Source organism: Pseudopodoces humilis, chromosome 7 (assembly GCF_049639895.1).
Source record: "Pseudopodoces humilis isolate 2021_Gansu_Grassland_sample_001 chromosome 7, ASM4963989v1, whole genome shotgun sequence".
Lineage (NCBI taxonomy): Eukaryota > Metazoa > Chordata > Aves > Passeriformes > Paridae > Pseudopodoces > Pseudopodoces humilis.
Window position 1 is genome coordinate 51655151 of NC_142206.1, and position 21131 is coordinate 51676281.

The 21131-nt window shown below is 37.9% G+C and overlaps 1 protein-coding gene across 3 annotated transcripts in view; it reads right to left on the minus strand.

Moving 5' to 3' along the window:
- Positions 1-21131, minus strand: part of BEGAIN (brain enriched guanylate kinase associated) — a 156576-nt gene that overhangs the window by 109943 nt on the left and 25502 nt on the right. For 2 of the 3 annotated variants that reach the window (XM_088057850.1, XM_088057849.1), the window contains one exon: positions 1687-1715. In XM_088057850.1, the coding sequence (XP_087913976.1) occupies positions 1687-1715 (29 nt within the window). Of the gene's footprint in view, positions 1-1686; positions 1919-21131 lie in introns of those variants that run through there. The other variant, XM_088057851.1, reaches the window with a different exon arrangement.

Sequence of the window (21131 nt, forward strand, 5' to 3'; positions counted from 1 at the left end):
ATTTCAGTGGGGCAGGGTCAGCTTTTCCATCTGTGTAATACTCAGCGAGTACTGAGGTAAAGACCGGAAAACCTGACAGCCGCAACATTGTGGTGTTTGGAAAATGGAACTTTATGAATGTTTATCCTCATCACAGAAAATTCTTTCTTTATTTTCACTACATTCTCCTGGGATCTGCAGCTCATTATTGCAAAAGAGGCAAGACTGAAAGCAGAGGCCAAGGTGTGCTCAGGAAAGTATCACAAGTATTAGAATGCATTTGTGCACACATGCTTATCAAGCAAACATGTAAATATATATTCACTTACATCTTCTAAGAGTGATTCATGACAGAAGTGTGCACACACTATAGGTGATTGTTTGGAATTTTTATTAGACACCAGTCCATACACCGAGGCACTTTATCAGGCATTACTCAGGAAAAACTCACAGCTTTAACACTATAGTGCTTAAATACACGAAAATCCATAACACATTGCACAGTGTTTTTCTTTCAGCACAAAAGTTACAATACTTCTGTTATCATGAGCCTCTACAAAAGTGTATAAGTGCTTTAAAAATATATTCTTAGTAACTTTTGGACATGTGTCTTCAAGTTCACTGTAAGAGATCTAACCTCCTTTGCCTCAAAAGAAAAACAGGATTCTGTTTCCAGCCCAGAATTCATTAAACACTTGATCAAATTCCTATTGTTTTGCATTTGCCATTTCTTCCCCAGTTATTTCTGGAATTTCAGAACTTTTCTGCATTTCTAATAACTCAGGATAGCCATTCCAAACTGAAGGAATCTAAAAAGTTGTTCTTGGACAAGAGTTGTCACTGAACAGAGTTATCAGGTTCAGAGAAGGAATTTAGGCTTGTCCAATAAAACCAAGTAAGTTCATGGCAAGTGTATTTGATTATGAAAAAGAAGTTCCATAAAGTATTTAAAGGGAATAATTTAAAGGGTAGTAAAAAGTTCATCTTTTACCTATCACTTTGATAATGTGTTAGGTTTTACTAATTTTTAATTCATTTATTTAAAAGGGCTAGAATGCTTTCTTCTTTCTTTTTCTTTCTCAACAACATACACAAAAGCAATATCCCCCAAAGCAGACTTGCACTAGGACATGGGATGGAAAACTTATGTATAAAACCCATCTCCTTTTGCTTAAAGCAGAGAGATGTGCTGAGAAACTGGTACAGTATGACAACATTTTAAACACAGAGGAGACGAGATTTATCTGGCTAGTATACAATATAAAACAAAAATCGAACACCAATGTTACAGTGCTATAGTGAAACAAACCACATTAATTAGATGCTTTGAAGTCAAGCCTATATTTTCTTCAGCTTTTTCATGAATTATTGATCCGCTTTCCTCATTAAATGGAATGGCAGGCTCTTGCAGTAAATGGAAAAGTGGCTACAACATTTATATAATCAAATATGCTCTGCATCTGGCAATAAAACACGTTTGTGTGTAAAACACGTTTTCTGAATTGACATCCCTGCAAAACAGATTTACTAGAACAACCACATTCCTTTCCTTTTGTCTCTAAAGCACAGCTTGCCTTGCATCATCATGCAATCCAGTGTTCTACTCTGATCGCATTAAACAAAATATTTTCCAAGAGCCTGTATTGTGCATTGTGCAACAGAACATTTCTTCTCTATAATGAGATGTAAATAAACTGTCTCACTTACCTTATTTTCTCCATTTCTGCCGCAGAGGCCTACAAGAAATCAAATAATAGGAGCAAGTGAATGAAAGAAAACATTCACTCTGCAGATTTATGCATAGTTAAGGCTTTCCGAATGCTTCTCGACAAGTGGCTACAAAGCGGCGGCGGGCGAGCCCCACATCTGCATTAGCCGAAAATAGCAGTGGCAGCTGATGTGGGGAGCAGAGGCGAGCGCAGTGGGAGCCCGCGGTACCCACGAGCCCTGGCCACCAGAATGACTCAGTTGTAGCGCCGAGGCAGAAAATGGGGAGGGGAAAAAAGAAGAAGAAGGAAAAAAAAAAAAAAAAAGCAAAAAGCAAGCAGCAGCAAGTAACAGGTTACTGAGCCTCCTGGGTTTCCCAGGGAAAGTTGAATTGCCGTGCTACCCTGTGTGCGGTGGGCATGGCAGCGGGCTGGGCTGGCGGGGATTGACAGTGACTTCATCACACGTGAATTTGGAGCTCAATTCATCATCTTTCACAGAGCCCGGCAGATGGAAGGACACGAGCTTGCCTCCTCAGTGGGAGTTTCGAGTAATCAAATTACTTTCCTCAAGTAATACACTATCTTGACAATTAGCATCTCGGCACACGGAGGCGTCTGGTTAACCCTTGCGCTGCCGCCGCCCCGCCTGAGGCTGCGGGCGCCTCCCCCGGCCCCTGCCCCGCCGGGTCCCGTTAACCCTTCAGCCGCCGCTCGGCTCTGCCGGCATCCTCACACACCCGGCACAGCCCTGCCTGCTCGTGCCATTAATCTGCCCGGGCTCTTCCTACCCTATGGATGCTGTGAATTCCTACTTATCTATAGCACGGAGACGCGTTAATTTCTCCAGCATTACCTGTATGCAAAGCATAGTCTTGTTAACTCTTTGGTTTCTTTTTTATCATTAACTCGTGCAGATCCTAAGTAGCTGCTCCCATTTCATTTTAGCACAGCACTGGCACAGAATCTCATCAATTCTCCCAGTTCTGCTTTATTGTAACTAAGGAAGGAGCGCTCAGAGCAATCCTGCAATCTCTAGAGCCCGATAAATCCCAGCATCACAGAATCTCTTATTTATACTGAAAGCATTGGCCATTAATCATGAGCACTTCAAACCTTATTGATTAATGGCTAACAATCATATTTGAGTATGAAATAAATTAAAGATTAAAAATAGAGAAATGTAAATTTAATCAGTTAACCAGCAGGAAATTTGTCAAACTGCCTAATAAAACATTCCAAATGACAAATTGTTGGTTCTTCATTGGGTCACTTGTCTTCCCTTTTCTCATTTACTTTTGATTTGCCCATTAGAGATGTTGTCAGTCAGGCTGGTGTTTGCACGGTAATTTCTGATGACAAACATTAAGGACTTCAACCATTCACCACAACTTGGTAGGCAGGAAACCAGCTGCAGGAAAAGCCCTCCTCAATTTCTCAGTAACATATGCAATACATGTCTACATGGTCCTTGCTACGTAAACATGGATTGCACAGTTTCATTCCAACATTTAATATGTTGGAGCCACAAGGTTATGTGTGCAATCTTGAGATTAAAAGTGTAACCTAAGGACCCATAACCGCTTTCTCTAATTTGTGTCTGTCTATTGAATCCTGCATACTCAGTAGCTCACAGGAATAGATTCAACATCACTGATCAGAAAACGGACCACAGAGGCTCTCTCCCTGGGCATGAGAAGATATGGGCTTGCCTGTTTGGCTCTCCAGACATGAACTCTCCAACACTGCCCTGCTCATCATGTTCCTTTAATTTCTGGGGAGATGATATAGTTCTTTTGCAGGGCTACTCACTATTTGTTTGCCTTGAACTCTGGGAGACACTGTGAACTGGAACTGGGAGTCACAGGGTACTTAGAAAATCTGATTTCAGAGCTTCTATTATGGCAGTATGTGCAGACATGAAGGGAAGATACCTGGCCTTGCTTTTGCCTAGTGCTTTGAATAAAGCTGCACTCATGGGGTCAGTGTGGGGGTTGCTTTGTGTGATTAAATCAAAGTATTGAGAAGAGGAGCTGTAGACTGATGTTTTGGTGATACTCATCTGTGAATGCAAGTGAGTCATTGGCTGCCAATCCTGACAGGAAATTAGTAGGGAGAAAAAAGCACAGCAAATGCCTAACACCAATTAAAACAAAAAAACTAAACCAAGCTGCAATTACTTTTTTTTTTTTTACTGGTAGGGTTGGATTTTTTACCTCCTCACAGTAAAAGCTCTTTGTTCCCTGAAACATGGCCAATTTTCCTTCAGACCGTTGAGGAAGTTCTACTCTGCCTTTCCCTGGAAGGCTGTGCAGTAAAGAGACGTCTCCTCTCTGATGTGGAAGCTGTGGGTTCAGATCAATCCTCCTCAAGGAGGATGCTCTGCCCCAGGTCAGGGGCCTCTCTGGGCTGCAGCACTGTAATGCTCTATTATGTCTTTTGATGGGGATCTGCTTCCAGTAAATAAATAGGAGCACAGGACAGGACTAGAGCCTGTGTGTTCTTCAGCAGATTGACTTAGCTTTCAGCCTAGGGAGTCAAATGAGTGTATAGATACTAGAAATGGTGAAAATAAAGACAGGAGCATCTGTAGAAATATAGCTTCCATCCCAAGCAGTTTATTTTCTCAGATAGCTGTGTCCCTTAGAAAGGTAATTTTTTATCCCCTTTTTTTCTTCTCCTTCTTCCATTTCTTCCTCTTCTCCATATTTGTTTTTTTTTTCCTGGATTTTCTTTTTTGCCCCCAAAAAGCCTTAGCAACTCACAACTATTTTAAAAGTCTGTGGTTTTCTGAAACAGCTCTGTAATCACAAGGTGACATTTTTACTAAGGCAAAATTGCTGCTCCTAGCCAGATCCCTGCCATTGATTTAGCCCGTGGAAGTTTAGAGGTTGCATCATCCTCCCACTGCTGTCTATGAAGCCTCCTATCTAAAATATCTTACTTAATTTATTTAAAAATATGTTCTAAACAGCTCTGAATTGGCCACTTTAAGGACAAATCTTGTCCTTAAAGTCTTATGGGACCTATTTCAAGCAGATAGACCAAAGTAAAGGTCGGTGCAAGAATGTCCTTAATGGTAAGTCATCTATAAATTACTTGCTAGTGTGTTTATTCATTTCAAGTGATTCTTGATCTAAACTGAGCAGGGATTGAAGCTGTGTGATTTTTTAAAAATTAAATATTTTAAATTAAGATCAGTAATTATCTTTAATTATAAAAATATCAGATGTGATTATAAAAATATCAGATGTGATTTATTTACATTTTTTTTAAACAATATCAATACAGTATGACTAAATTATTTAATTCGCCTAAAAATAACAATGTTTGCTTTTAATAAAAAGTTTAGTCTGTGTAATTCAATAGGCTACATTTCTATATGCAGTGTATTTACTTAAAATCCTGTGACAGGTTTGAAGATTTTAATTTTTACAGACATACTTGGTGTGGCAACTCTACCTGGAAGCACTTTTGGGCAATGCCTAATAATATTGATAGAAACCTGATATTTTTTCCAAGTGTTTGAAGGAAGCAAGTGTGATACACCAAACAACTACCAAGATTGATCTTTTTGAGAAGTGTTAAACATTTAAAAGTACATTTTGGGGCAGATATTAAAAAAAAAATCAGTTTGGTTTTTTTTTTTGTTTTTTTTTCCTAATATTACCCCTGCCCCTCACTTATTCTAGATTGCAAATTAACATTCTTTGATATTCTTTGATAACAAAGTCATTTGCTGGCTTGAATGAAAACATGGATGCTGTAAATGGAAACCCCAGGAAATTTTACTGTGCTTTTTTCCCTCTTTAGAATATGGTTATTGGCTTTTAGACAGCACAACAACCTTTGGTTTGTTTCAAGTCAGCAGAGTGAATGAAGGATACTGTGATTCCCTAATTTTTTATCTTTCCATGTTTTATTAATGAGTCAAACAAGCTCAAGACAATGGCAGAATATTCTTAGTCATTGACATACATAAAGCTTAGTACAGTGATCCAGTTATTTGGGTTTTTTATATAATCAGTGTCTATAGTATTGATTATTGAACCTAAACATGTTTTTAATGAAAAAGTCATGCTGATAGTCTATCATTCTATTCAGTTCACATTGTGTTTATGTTTTACTTTCTTTGTGATCTCTTTTTGAGGGATAAGCAATCGTGTGATTTCAGATCTTTCAGACATCTAATGAAGTTTCCTTCCTCTAAGATCTTGAGATTAATTTTCATCCTTCCACATCTGCCCAATGTACATGTGGAAAAGAAGTACCCTGGAAGTGAATTTTAAATTTTATTTATTATCTTTTGTTTTCTTGGGAAAAGCTGTTTCATTCTAGAGGGAGGGACTGGACCCAGAGTCTGTCTCAGTGCCACCAAACCTTCCCACTGTGTTCAGTGACTTTGGAGTCACATGTTGGCTTGTTGCTACCAAAGGCACCAGAAAAGAAAGAGTAGCAGGAAGGTACTGCCACACGTTTATTCTGTCTTTTTACAGTTGTTTATTATTGTGGAAGCTACTTTTATTTCTTTGTTGAGGAAAGCTGTAAATGAGAGCTCATTCACAACTAAAGTTTTCTGGACTTCTGGCACGTATGTAAACTGCCACATGTTTTCAATCCATGTGTATTACTTTAACATTCTTTTGTGCTCACTGTTGTAGTCAAGTTTTATTGATAGAAACCACTGTGGTCTTTTTTCCTTTCTCTTCCTACAGAGTACAAGAGTTAAAGATTTGATTTAATAAAAATTACAGATGACATAATTTGATAGGATCAATCTTTAATTAGATGCTGATCAATTTTTAGAGATTTCTTTTATTGGCTTTAAAGTACCACTCAGGCAATGCCTGAAGAAAGACTAAAATTTAATCTATAGGAACTTTAAAAGAGCTGGAAGAAGTGTCCACTTGCATTTGATTTTATTGAATGTATCTGATAGATGTTTATGAAAGAAGAATCATCTTTCTGTAAAACTCTTGCCTGAAGTTTTTATAGAGATACATAGAAAATTGAGTCCAAGTCTCCATGGTTGCCACTGTAATAGAAATTTTGCTCAGAAAGCATGTGCTCCAGCCATACCTCCACACCATGGGCCATAAAACACCTCCACTCTGCTCAGACCAGCTGAAGATAGTTCATATATAAAAGATTTTACACTCAGAGAAGAAAGCAGAAGCTGCCAAGGATAATAGCCTTTATCCTTTCCATACTATTTAACTTGTTGGAACCACTGAAATAAAGAACATTTTCTGTTGGGAAGAGGAACATCACACAGATTAGAAAGAATGGAAAGGTTCCACTAAGCTGTGGAGGGTTTTCATGCTGGACATGAGGAAAAGCATTTGTCAACCAGTTTAGATTTACCAAGCACAAGTAAGTCATAACAAATCCTTCAGCACCACCAAGAGTAGCATTGCACTTTCCCAGAATTCCCTCCCTGTCTGGGACCAACTTCCAATGTTTCTTAGGGTGAAAGAAGAAATCCTCCACAGCAACATTAAATTACAAATGAAAACTCAGATGTTTGGGACTAACTACAAACAGCAAAAATTCGGTACAAATGGTCCTAAGTCAGTAAACAAAATAAATAGTGTTTTTAATTCGTAGAGCAGATCACTGAGTTCAACACCCAGAATTTTTACACTGCACCAGAACACCAGGACATCCATAAGGCTGCTGGGATCCATCTTGAACCAGTTAGATTTGTTTTTACCATTTTTCTGAACTCTACTAAACTGATTTAAATCAGGGGGTGATTTTAACTGTGTTGAATTTTGTATGACCAGTTCTGTCTTTGATCTTGTACCTATTTTGTGTTTAAAGCCTATTACTCCCACCCTGTTTTTACATTGCCATACATTTATGAAGAGATGTTTTATCTGAGAAGGAAAACAAGATGCGATTCTCCAACTACTCTCAGAAGATTGTACTCCTTTCCTGTCATTTCAGTATTCCTCCTCAGGATCTGTTCTAAATTACCTTAAATCTGATTTGAAAATGGGTGATCAGAATATGCATCATGTAAAAAGCACCTTGGCAGCACCTTGTATGGTATATATATATGCTTCAGTGACTCTAAAGAAAATATATCTGCAGTGCATCTTGGGCTTGTCTCAGACTTCTTGTGATTCTCTCTTGCTGGACGCTCACAGCTGTTTTACTCCAACAACACACCTGGAGCTCTGTTTCTCTGCTGCTGAAAAATGATGAGCTCCACAAAATAGTCTTTATGTGGATATGTTGTGTTAAAATTTCATTATTCTGATTATAAATAAACCAGTTCTTGTACGAGCTCCTTAATTGTTGTCAATACCTCAAACTGCCTTTATTATTTAGGTAAACCTGTTTATTGGCTCAAAGTCACTAACAAGTATTTACAACAAAATGTGTCCAAAAATCTTCTTTGAAAATTCCAATAATCCCTTTCCTACATGAGAGACTTCCATTTTAACATTTGCATAGGCTTTTTATTCAGATTAATCATCTTGAATTTCTCTCCATTTTTTAAATTTTAGACAGTAATTCTCAACTGAGCACTTTATGAGCTACTTTGTGCAAATCTAGATAGATCATGACTTGTTCCCTGAGTATAAAATTGCTTCTTTTAACAAAAAAGTTACTTTTGCAAAAACTGTCATGTTTAATGCCACCTCTCTTCCTCCTTGATTGCTCAGCTTGCTTGACCATGAAGCCTTGGCTTCGCTTCATGTTACATTTTCTCTTGGCCACTTTGGATATATTTGTATCATTGCACACAGAAAAACTTTGCTTCTGGGCTTGCCCATTCATGTGTCAATTGAGCAAGATTTTGGGCTGGGGATTACTGCAGGATTCCTGACATCAACAGAGTGAATAGTAGTAGTTTGAATCTGCCTTAATTGTGATGGTTTCTGTTAAACCTTCCTCATCCTTCCTCAGATGTCCTCCAATTATTCCCTGTTCACTATCATTCATACCAAAAGATGAGGCAGAGAATCTCTTTAATACCTGGACAACATCTAAGTTATTCTGAATTTCTGTCTGACCTCCAACATACTCTAGATCTTCCTTCTTTTTTTTTGTTTCATTTTTTCTGTCTGTATGGCTGAACACCTTTTCAGCACTAATATTCTAAAAATCATTACCAAGGTCTGACCTCGCTGAATTTTTGGCTGAAACAGACTGGGGAATAGTCATAATAGAAATAAGATAAAAAGAAATATTGGGAATTTTTCTCACAACAGGCATTTAAATTCTTCATGACACATCCTGCATGTGTGAACATATTAAATTGAAACTGTAACCTACAGCCTTCTTTTTTTGCATGGTGAGAAAAACATAGCATTCTCAAGCTGTTTTATTTCCTAATATTTTAGAACCTTTGTTTTGCTTCCTTAGTTTCTTTTTCTCTCCGTGAAGTCTCAAACCCACATTACCAACAGAGGCAAATTAGTAGAGCTCCACTGAAGTGAAGTCTTGCTGATTTATATCACTAGAGGTTCTGCTTTTAAATGTCTGTTTCAATGAGTCAAGCTGATTTCTGTCATACCCAGTACCCCCAAGTAGCATGAATGCTGTCATTTCTCTCAAAAAGTGGTCCCAAAAGAACCTACACCTCTTCTCCATGTCACTGGGCAAACGAGCCAGTGAAACCTGAACAAAGACCATTGAAAACAGGGGCTTCCTGCCTTAAAATGGTAGCTCAGACTCCACTTAAATTATTCAGTATATCTTTGCTCAATCAGATGTTTTGAAGCTGTGCATGTAACTAGTGTGATTAAATGCTTGGTTTTTATGAAAACAGTCCTTGTAGTCATCAGCAGAGATGAGGATCCATAGTGCTAGGAGGTGTACAAACTCTCCAGATGAAAATGAAATGTTCCCAGATGACCTGACCAACTAAAATAGGGACAGATATGTACAGTATTTTTATTTCCTTTATGGTGCAGTGACACAGCAGCCCTTGTGACAATGGATTGATGAACTGTTTTCTTTAGAGTTGTTCATCATCCTATGATATCATAACATTACAAAAGCTTAAAGTAGTGAGGTGAAGCCACTCTGCTTGCCCAGCCAATCCACTGTACACTTCAGTTCAGTTTTGTTCATGAATGTTGAAGATGGAAAGTGGGAGAGATGAGGAGGGGAGCAGAACTGCAAAATTAATACATCCTACACTCGTAGAACTCTGTTCATTACAAAACATGCATTTTGTGCTCTAACTGCATCTATACCTGTCTAGGTGATAAAAGTAATTATATGGGGACCTATTAAACAAAACTTCACCTTTAATTCTTGTTGTGGTCCCTAGTTTTGTGCCCTGTGTTTAGAACCACCCCTAAGGGAAAAGTTCAATGGAAAGCAACCAGAATCCTAAGACAGCCAAGAAACTTCCTAGCAGAACCATGACTGCAATGAATAAAGATATTTGTTTTCAAACAGGGTAAAGATGGCTGTAAAGATAATGGAAATCTATAATTTTTTATGTTTGGTGTGGATTAAATAGAAAATAATGCATTAAAAGTGTAGACAAAAAATGTAGAGAAAGTGTCAGAGGTATTATTTTAATCACAGAGATAGTTATGTACTGAGGAGATTTCCCATAATAGCTGTGGCATGTTCCATAAAGATTGGAAGGATTTACATACTTCCCTTCACATACTTGCCCCTTCCTTGGGGCAGGAGGACAGACTAGGCACCTTTTATGGTCTTCCTGACACTTCTGAGTCCATGAACAAAGGACAATATAAATCAGTGCAAATATTTCTTACAACAAATGGAATTTTCTCTCTGCTATACTGCCTTCAACGTGAGTCAGCTCCCAAGGCACCACTGCTTCCCTGGCATCTGTACACTGGGGGCTGGAGCAGGTCTCCTAAAAGTAGGACATTTGTGTTCATGACTTTTGTCACTTCTGAACTTGTCTATGGACAGGGAAGAGTAAACTAAACAAGGTGCACCAATATACCCAGGCAATATCACCGACATTTCCTTCAAAAGAAAGGCAAATTTCAAAGCTTTCACTTCTCCTGTCACAACACTGGTGGAAAACAGTATCTGTTTATTGATTTTCCTTATTTTTCATCCTATCTCCAACCAACAGGAGTGGGGCTTCAAAGTCATACCAGTGGTGCTACATCTATTTCTGGAACAACAGTAATTCCAGGGAATGAAAAGCCATGGCCTTTTATAGATCATTTTGATTTTTGCCTGTAATTGTTCAAGAGAACTTAAGCAATAAAAGAATGAGGCCAGAGAATAATGCTAAAGAGATCTTTGATCTTCCTCCTTCAAACCAGTCTCTTCACCAAAGGAAGAGGAACTTCCCAAAAGATTAAAAAATCTCCCTAAACCCAGAGCAGACTAGAAGGGAATTAGGATGTTACACGAATGAAATGAACTTATTCTAGGCACAACTTTGACTTATGTGCCAGGAAGGTATAAATTTGAGGAAACAAAGATCATATTCCTAGAAGTGCTATTGGCTGATGGTGCTTTTCCTTTTATGCCAGTGAAAAACCTGCCTTGTACATTTGTGCCCTCAGTTGTCTTAGAGTACATGCAAAGTATGCATCTGTAAAACAGGCATATCTCAGTCCTTCTCTGTTAAATTGTAGTGCCTTCTGCTATCCACATGGAGGTCCAAAGATGTAGAGGGATCATCATATATTCCTAATATATATCTATATAATATATGGATGTATTTATTTAAGGGTCACTTAGAGCCTTAAGATGGTGAATATTAATTACCATCAAATTAATCTGCTAGGTAATAAGACAGGGCTTAGAGAAGTACCTGTTTTAAAGAAAGCTTGTAGTCCTTAAGGGAGTCCCAAGGCCAGGCAGTGATGTTAAAAGGCAGAAGAAACTTGAATTTTATTCTCCCAAGTTTTTAACTAATTTTCTAACTACTTCATCTGTCTCTTTACTACTTTCTAGGCAGGGTATGAAAGTAAGAAAAGCTCTTTTTGCCATCTTCGCTCTGCACTCCTGCATGAGCCAGCCAGGTTCTCACTCCAATATTGCCCAGGAAATATTTCTTAAGCTGTAGTGATTTTTGTTCCTGCAAAGCCACAATATTACTGGTGTGTGTCAGCATTGCTAAGTCCACTGGTGTCATTGTAATAATTTGAAGTATAATATAAAGACTTTTATGCTGGGCTTGGATGGTGTCTTAATTGCTACAGGGTCATCAGAGGTCTTTTTATTTTCACTGCACTGTGCATTAGCATTCTTCTCAGGGGTTCTTTTCTGGGAGTTTAAAGAAGTCTGTTCTTACTCCTACACAAAACGTGGAATTTCTAGGCTTTGCTGTGGAGACATTAAATCTGACTCTGGAGATTCCTTTGTCGAAAAGGAAGCTGTATTGTTAAAATTACATCTGGCTTTTGCACGTGTCACATTTCACGGGAACATTGAGCCTGTATTATCTAGTGGCTTTGCCTGCAGTCTTTCTTCACACAGTGCTATTTTTAGATTTTCATACTGTTGGAATTCAATAGTCTAGTTGTCAAGGCAAGCACGAGAAGATAGTTAAGGGTGAATTTGTCAATGATTCAGCCATGTTCATCACTACTATTACTATATAATCTTACCATAGTGGGGGACAAATACCACATTTAGGACATGTAATTGCATGGAACTGTCAGGTTTTAGATTGAAATTATAAAGTGCTTAAATATAATTACAATCCAGGTTTGAATCATTACAGAATAAGTAGAAGATTATCAGAAGACTCTGGGGGAAGCTATAGTTTTTCTGAAAGGAATGACAGTCATCCACACTGTTCAGCTAACATTTGTCCTCTCTCCTTTCTCCTCTCTCCTGCCCCTTTTGTACCCATGGGCACTTTCTTTCACATACCCTTACAGATACATGAAGGAGAAAAGAGTTTGGCCATGGTATTAGATCAGGGCAGTAAAGGATCAGATCAGAACATTATTCTGTCCTGATGCATGACAAGAAATGAAGGCATTTGCAGTTAAATAGAATCAGGATTAAAATTCATAAAAAGGCTGGCTCCAGTCACCTACAGATTGGGGTTTAATATTGTGATGTTACACTGAATAACTGAAAAGCCTTGAATGAGAAAATAGACATTATTCTTAGGTGAATACCCTTGTAGCATATACCTATTTAAAACATACTAAAGGCAGCGATCCAGTAGAGCATAAAACTGATATAAAGCTTTGATCACAAATGTTATTTCATTGAAAATAGCATGCTTTTGTGCTTAGCAGAGCTGCTGGGTCATAAAGAATACACCAAATTATAGACCTCAGTGATTTCTGAGATCCTTACTATGCCCTCTCAGTCACCGCAATAAAATGAATCTGATTTAGCAGATATGGGATATTTCCTTTAATTTAGTTAAAATTAGGAGATGGAGTCAATGTAAAAACTCCACTGTGGTATCCCTACCTGTGACTGCACGTATTCTCAGATGTTTAGGTGCCAGTGAGACCAATGCCCCCCTGTTGCTGTAGCTGTAACTTGGGAGGTCCCAGAGGTTAAAATAGGAGGATAGAGGATAAAGGAGGTGCTTTGAGGTTGCTCAGGGTGCCTGTAAGGCAATGGAAATAGTAGGGTTGGGGATGGCCAAACTCTTCCTCTGAACTGACAAACGAGCTCAGCTCTTCCTATGCTGACAAAAAGTTACTAGCACACTGAAAACGAGTTTCTAGATATCAGACACCCAAGGTATTATTGGTTAAAAAAAGATTTAAGGGTGCCGTATTAGAGATACAAGATAAATACCTACTTGGAAAAATCCAAGGACTCTTAATTTTTCCTGCTGTACAAACTTGAGTTCAAATCACAATTTTTAAATAATAAGCCATAAACTTCAGTTGTTTGAGTGCTGTCTGGCAGGAAAACCTGATTATTGCCAGTTTGCTCTTTGCAGTGAGGAAGATTTGCAGGACGAAACAGCAGTCTCCTAGCAACCACAGATCCTCTAAAAATCTTCTCTTTGATAGTTCTTAAAATATGTTAATGCCACTAGATATTGCAAAATAAAACATTGGGATCCACACCTAATGAAAGGAGGAATTTTGGTTTATATCTTCAGTCCAGAATAACAACGCACCAGTCAGCAACAGTTCTGACAATGACTCAACCCAGTTTGGGTTGTTCACCATTTTTGTTTTGTTTAATTAGATCTGCATTACTAAATCCCAGTAGTGCAAATGCTTATACTAATAATTGTGTGCATGAGTAGTCCCAGTGAGCTTCATGTGACTATTTATGTGTTTAATTACTTGCTGGACTAAAGATTTACTGTCTGAATTTTAGTGGGCAATATTTTAAAGTACTGCTCCTCTCTCTTCCCCTGGTTATGTACAGGTATCTTATGAGGAGATTATTCTCTGACAATTTTGTATACACATGCTGAGAGATAGAGAATTTGAATCTTGAAAGCAGAGTTCAAAGCTCACATTCTAATGGAAGATTTTGATTCAGCAATTATCTTGTCCTCAGAGCATCTACAGAGTGCCTCACCCCTCCAAAGTGCAGTAAATCTTTCAGGGTGAGGTCCTGAGAGCAGGAGAGAAATAACAAATGAGCAAGCATGTTAATCAATTCAAATGCTTACTACAAGGGACAGCTGCAGTGGTGTGCCAACAGACATCAAAAGGGCTACACAGATGTAAGCCAGCCCAGGATGCAAGACTCTGCATTTAATGTAGAATCCCAAAGGATTTATTCATGCTGCTGCATTGCTATTTTTAATGAATGAAGCAGGAAAGACCATAGTGCCAGGGAGAACTTATTGTAAGGGAGTAAAATTCCTATTTCTGAAAAATAAGGAGGAGAGTTCACAAATGATTTTTTTTGTCCCACTTCAACCACGCCTTTCTGAAGAGACAAAAGAATTAAACAAAGAACAAACTCTATGAAATAACTTCTCAGGAATCTTGGAATTAGCAAAAATGTATCTTCCCATATGGAGCTGAGCTATAAAGAACACATGCATGCTAAATTTTTGTAGGGAAGTTGAGATAGACAGTGTATAGCATTTCTCATCCATTCCTACTGATTGTTGTTTAAGTGCCATGGAATCTCATTAGTTTGGTCTTTATTATGTCCATTATACAGGCTTCACAAAGAGGAAGAAGGCTTTTCCTTATTCCTCTTATAGGCAAAGGACAACTGACCATTTGTGGTCACAATATCTGCTTGGCTTATTTTAGAGTGAAAAAAGAGTTGATAGAACAGAAGTGACGTATTTGAGAGGCAGAGTCGTGTCTGTCTCCTCCAGAGCAGCCCTGCCTGAGCTCTTGAGTGCAAGAAGGGAACTTTCCTTCTGTTTAAAGCATTTCTATTTGTAGCATATTGAAAAGAGCTGCCAATAATTTCTATGCATGCAATCAGTAAGCAAAGCTGCAGCAAAGTGGAGGGGGATTCTCCAGGTAGTGAAGTTCTCTGTAACTGAGGACTATGGTCCTCTTTTGAGTAATCGTAAACAGATATTTCTAGATCTTCTAGGTGTCTTAAACTGCTAAGAAATATTGCAGGTATCTAATTGTGTCCTTGTATGGAGCTCTGACATTCAGAATCTTTTTAGAAGTTATTACAAAAGCAAGGAAATTTCTGTGAGTTGACTGGTGTGTACTGTCTATAGATACAGCCAGTCTGATTATTACTGCAATGGTCTAAAAGGAAAGCTTTTACAAACTTTATTTATTTATAAGATTATAAGCAAAAAATGAAGATTGTAAACAGGCTTAAAATGTTTCTCTATTTTTATCCTACCCCTTAACTAGCAAAAAATGATGACAGAATATAAGAAAGATCTTTTTTCTCTATTCAACACGACTTTTTTTTTTATTCCTGCATCACTGTTTAGCACAATAATACAGCTTGTCCCCAAGTTTGATTTCTAGTTATAAGGCAGACAGATTATGCAAACTGTCCTCTTTTGTGACCCCATGTTATTTCTGAGCCACAGACCATGTGTGGAGCAGTGCTACTGACCAAGGTCAGTCAGGCACCTTTCCACATCCCAGGTGGCTGCTGTTGAGACTAGAACCAGGGACTGAAACATAAGGAGAGCCTTTCAAAAGGCTATAGAGAGGGGAAGAATGGAGAGGTATCAAATAATGACAGCCTACACCTGCAAACTTGTCATGTTGCACTTAATAAATTTGTAAGAGAAGTATTACTTTAAAAATGTGTCTTCCAGTGCTTTCCTAGGCTAATATTTTTTTGATGAATACTTAACAAAGAGTTGGGGAGCAGAGGTTCTCACTTTTCACAATCGGCAGAGACATTACAGAACTCCTCTCTTTCTCAGGAGGTCAACAGAAAGTCACTAAATATCGAGTGTTTGTAGAAGAAATGCTTTTAATATGGCCAGGGAAGGTTCTCCCTTACCAAGTGTCAGCGGAAGAGACTGAGCAGAGCCACATCAAAGTGACTTCAGACAGTGTCCCTGTTAATTATTTCAAAAATGCTTCTGGATAGATACAAATGGAAAAAGAGTGGGAGTTGAGAGGATTTTGTGCCACTGGCACCAGAACTGATGTTTTGAGAGTGGGTTTTCTTTAGCTGTTATTATTTCAAAGGGACTGAGCATATTTTGAAGTGTGTTATGCCCATCTCTGCCATAGGAGAATGGCAGGTTTGGGCATCAGAAGGACAAATGTGTAGGGATGAATAAGAACAGTCACTTGCAAAGGCTCAGGGATATTGCAGAGGCTTGGAGAAACAAACATCTAAATGGGACCCTGATAAATTAATGAACAGTGCTTTATAAATAGTGTCACCACATGCTGGCTTTCCAGTCAAGGTTAAATGAAGACATAGTGACTGAATTCTTTTACTAAGTCAGCTAAAAAGGGAGATTGTGATTCAAGAAGCAAAGAAACCTTGTTAGAAACTTTGATTCAATTTCTTCATCTACTTCACATTTCCTTTCCAGTAAGCTTCTTGAACCCTACTAAGATAAATAACTGCACTCTCATGTGGAGGTTTAGGATCTAAGTCTCCATCTATCCTACAATTTACAGCTTACAAGAACTACAAATATCACTGTTTCTTCCTGTATATTTATGTCACAATCATACAGTGACAATTTCAATCATAATTTTATATCAGTTAGGAAAGCGGTATTATCACTGCACTGATTTAATGAAGAAGACAAGGATAATACAACAAATAAAGATTCAATTAGTTAAGCTCTATAAACAGAAATATATTTTGTATTGATCAAAGGTTTTCTTTTTCATTTAAATTGATTTTTTGTATCAAAGGGGAAAGATGTTGCTGTGGTTCAAGACTTCATCTAGTTTCACAAATCTTGCTTTTCACCTCATTCTTTGAGAGGCACTGGGACTACTTGGGAGAAGGATTTGTGTCTTAGAGTCTCTGTACTGATAGCTGTAAAACAAAGATTGTAAACAAAGCTTCAAAATGTCACAAATAGGGAGAGAGAGAAAAATAACCAAGGACTGTGAAATCTTCAGAAGCAAAAAGAGATGGACTCAGTAAAAAAACCCACAGGCAGTGTCATATCTGTAAAACACTTATGCCTGACTATGGCAAGGAAATGGGGCATTAAATTAGGGATAAATTAAACTGAAGGCACATTTATATTGGTAGTGGTCTTTGGTGTGACAATGCCATTGTAAATAAAGAGCTGTAAAATAATGGTCCCTGTCCAGAAGTAAACAAAGGCAGGTTATGCATCTGCCAAACACTTTGTAAAGAAGTAGAAGGAATTTTTAAGGCTGAGAATCTGCCTGAGACATTAATCAGGGATAGGCAGATCGATAAATAGTAAAGCATATAAACACCTACAAGATATGTAGGGGCAAATAGATTTCTGGGTGGCCAAAATAGAAAAAGTCACAGGGAGAACTTCAGGCTAGGGAATTATCATCTCATACAGTTGTACATTTCTTCTTCAAACAGTGAAAACATGAGGACCTTAAGTAAGAGAACCAGAGAAAAGATTATCACCAGTGTGGCAGATTACAGAATCCAAAAAATTATATGAAGGATAAAATAAATAAAGGGGAGTGAAATAATTAACTAAAATATGGAAGAGTTAAAAAGCACATACCTAGAAAATCTAGGAACAAATAGAAAATACAAGGCTTTGCAGCAAAACTTTTGGAATATAATATTATGACATTTTTGAAATCCACATAGCAAGATACTTTTTTCACAAACTTTGTAGAAAAATGTCAGAACCAACCAAAGAAGCCCTCTCCTTTGATATCCTTCTACAGCTGGGAAAGGATCTAAATTTACAGACTGAAATTCTGGCTCTATTGATCTCTTGAGTGATTTTTGCTGTTTGGTGCAACAGTTTCCAGAATTCCCTCCAACAGGCATATTCCTCTAGGATAGAGGAATCACTTTAGCTTCCAGTTTGCTATTAATATTTATCAGTGAGAAGATGACATCACTCTCTCTCACACCAAAGGGAATAGCAAGGATTTGCCTGTAAGCCTGCACTTCAGGCATCACTAGGAAAGGGCTGTTGGGATCTCCTCTTTAAGGTTGCAGTGAGGCCGCTCTAACATCACGGCTATGATGACAAAGCCAAATGAAACCTCTGAAAGAAATATTTCATGCTGCCAACTCATTATTTCAAAAAGAAAAGCTGCTTTTTTTTTCTCTTTAGAGCAATAACTGACACACATGAAATGAGCTAGTCAAGTTTTATAGGGGGAATTCATACATTTTATTACACCGGTTGGTACATTTCTGAAAAGCAAAGAGAAAAGCCATGGCATCCTTGAAATTTTATTTCAAGACAAAGGTTTAAACACAAAGAGCCTTTGTTGCTGTTGCTTTCTTTCCCCAGCTATATCACTTGGCCCAATAGAATTTCTCTTGTTCTGCAAACATTGTCTGCTTATATCCTTGTATTATGAAAGCTAGAAAAACACTGCAAAATTGTATGGCATGTATTTCTATCCTTCAATATTTTCTACCACTGTGCACACTGTATACAGTTGTATTTAGCTTTGTGATGACCTAAACACTTCCTTCCTTCCTAGTTTTCCACACCAATGATCTCCAGAGCTGCATTTTGGAATTCAATGTTCCTGGTATTGTGGCATCTAAACTAAAAGTCCTATCCCTAATGCTTCACAAGAAAATGAATGAAGTGACATAGTGAGTGACTGGGGAAGAACTCATAAGTTCTGAAAGTTAGTAAGGAACTAACTTTCAAATTCCTGCCAGGTAGAATTTGGATTATGCCTTGCTGCCTGGGGATTTATATACTTTCAGTGTCTAACTTCACTCTGATTCCTATTGATCTTTTTAGACCTTCAGGTTGTTTTGTGACAATAAGCTCCACATGCAACTTACTCTATTTAAAAATCACTTTTGATCAGTTTTGATCTTATTGCCTTTCTGTGTCATTTAAGTCTTTCATTATGAAAGCAGAAAGTGGAGCACCTGACAATCATTTTTCTACCCATGGTTTTGTATATGTTTCTCCTAAACATAATGCACTCTTTTTGCTGTCTCTTCCTAAAGGAGTCTTTTTACTTTTAGTTCATATTTCCTAAAAGCTTTCTTTCTGGTTGTTGTTGGCAAGGTAATGATCAGAATTCTTTTCTGTGCTCTGGAGCACAGTTATATGGTCACAAAAAGTACATTTTTTCTCTGCCTGTGTAGTGTTTTGACTACAGCAGTGTTCAGCAGATCTTACTGCTGGGTTTTCCATGAGGGTTTTTTTGTTCCTGTCTTTTCCCACATAATAAATTTAGACTTGTCACCAAGCACATTTGGATTTGTTAGTATTGAACTTTGCCTTGTGCTCTATCTTCTTATAGGTCTGTTAGTTCTCCTTGAAATCTTTTATCTACTGATTTTTCTAAATAAATTTGTGGCATCTTTAAGGCTTTTTTCCTTCATTTTTTGTCTACTTTTCCTAAATTATTGCTAGAGTATGACTCAGCCGTCCCTATGTGAACCTATTTAACTTTTATTAACCATTTTGAGCATTTAGCCTTAAAATTTATTTTTCCTAATTTGTTATGAATGACAAAAAATTTTACTTCTCTCTTACTCATGTCTGACCTCATTCAGCTGGTACACACCACACTGGTACCTAGCAAATGTGGCATATGTAGTCTTGTATGACTTGGAGAACAACAACTTTAAGAAGCCTTTGAGAAGGAAGAACTGGAAAATTGCACACCAGTTAGCCTTGCCTTCTGGTCTGGAATAGCCATGGAGCATTTATTCTTTGAATCCATTTCCACACACAGGAGTTTCTTCTGTCACAGGATAAATGTGACTTTCTTCATAGGCAGCCTGGAATTTTTGTCAGTCTTTCTAAGGCTGATCTTGCTTTACACTGTGCACAGAGGTGAATATACCTCTTTAACCTTCCATCTCATTTAAATTTCAAATCCAAGGTCACGTTAGATTCTTTTCAGCTAAACAGAACTCCTTAATCCTCAGCAGAATCTGTTGCATGGCCTCCTAGTCTAAAAGTATGATCTTAGCTTTCTACACCTGGATGTATAATTTTATCATTGACTATTTAAATGTTCTTTCAGTGAGTTAGAAGTGAGATCAGTCTGTCCTGATATCATTGTTTATCACACTATAAAAGTTTGCATTAGCCATGAATTAATCATAAAAGGTTTTCCTTGTAATCACCAGCGAAAAGGCTTAATACTCTTAGACCAGATTTTTTAGATCCTTGTAAGGTGATTTCCTTTGAAACAACTCTCTAAAGAGTAGTTAGTCTGTTTTGTATGCACTGAAAAAGTGTTTTATTGCCATAGTATAGCTCCATACATTTTTCAAAAGAACCATCATGTCATATTAAATCAAATATCTGTAAAAGACTGTTACAGCTACTCTTTAAAATTCATCAGTCTCTAGGGGAACTTTGGCCAGTGTGAAGCTGACATTGTCTATAGGGATGGCAACATTACAGTACTTCTTATCAGAGTGATGACATTTTATAGATCTTTGAAAAAAACCCAGTTTAATTATTTCCTTCCAACCTGCTGTGATTATGCAAGACTCAAACTGAGAAATCAGCTGTTACAATTACTTAGCATCATAAGCTGAGACTCAGCCTCTGTGAGGACTATGCAATGCCTTCTTTTGGGGGTGTGCTTTGGCCCTTGCTGATAAGACTGGGGACTTGACTGAAGCACATTGTGCTTCCTTCTGCAATGGGCAGATGTGTTTTCCATCCCATTAAAAGAGTGACAGGACAGTGGCAGTAGAGGGAATTCAAGCCAGAGTCTCAAATGGTTTAGAATCTGGATTACTGCTCACTGGAATGCTGCAAGCTCACCTGGCTGCCAGGCTGACCAGCTCATGAGTGATGAAGTTCCAGAGAAACATCACCATTTTTGTCCTGGGAATCAATCCCAAAGATACTCCTGCTCACCTTCACCTGTCACATACATCTCATCCAGTTTGGGAATACAACCCAAAGGATGAGGATGAGCGGTGACTCCAAGCACAGGTGAGTAC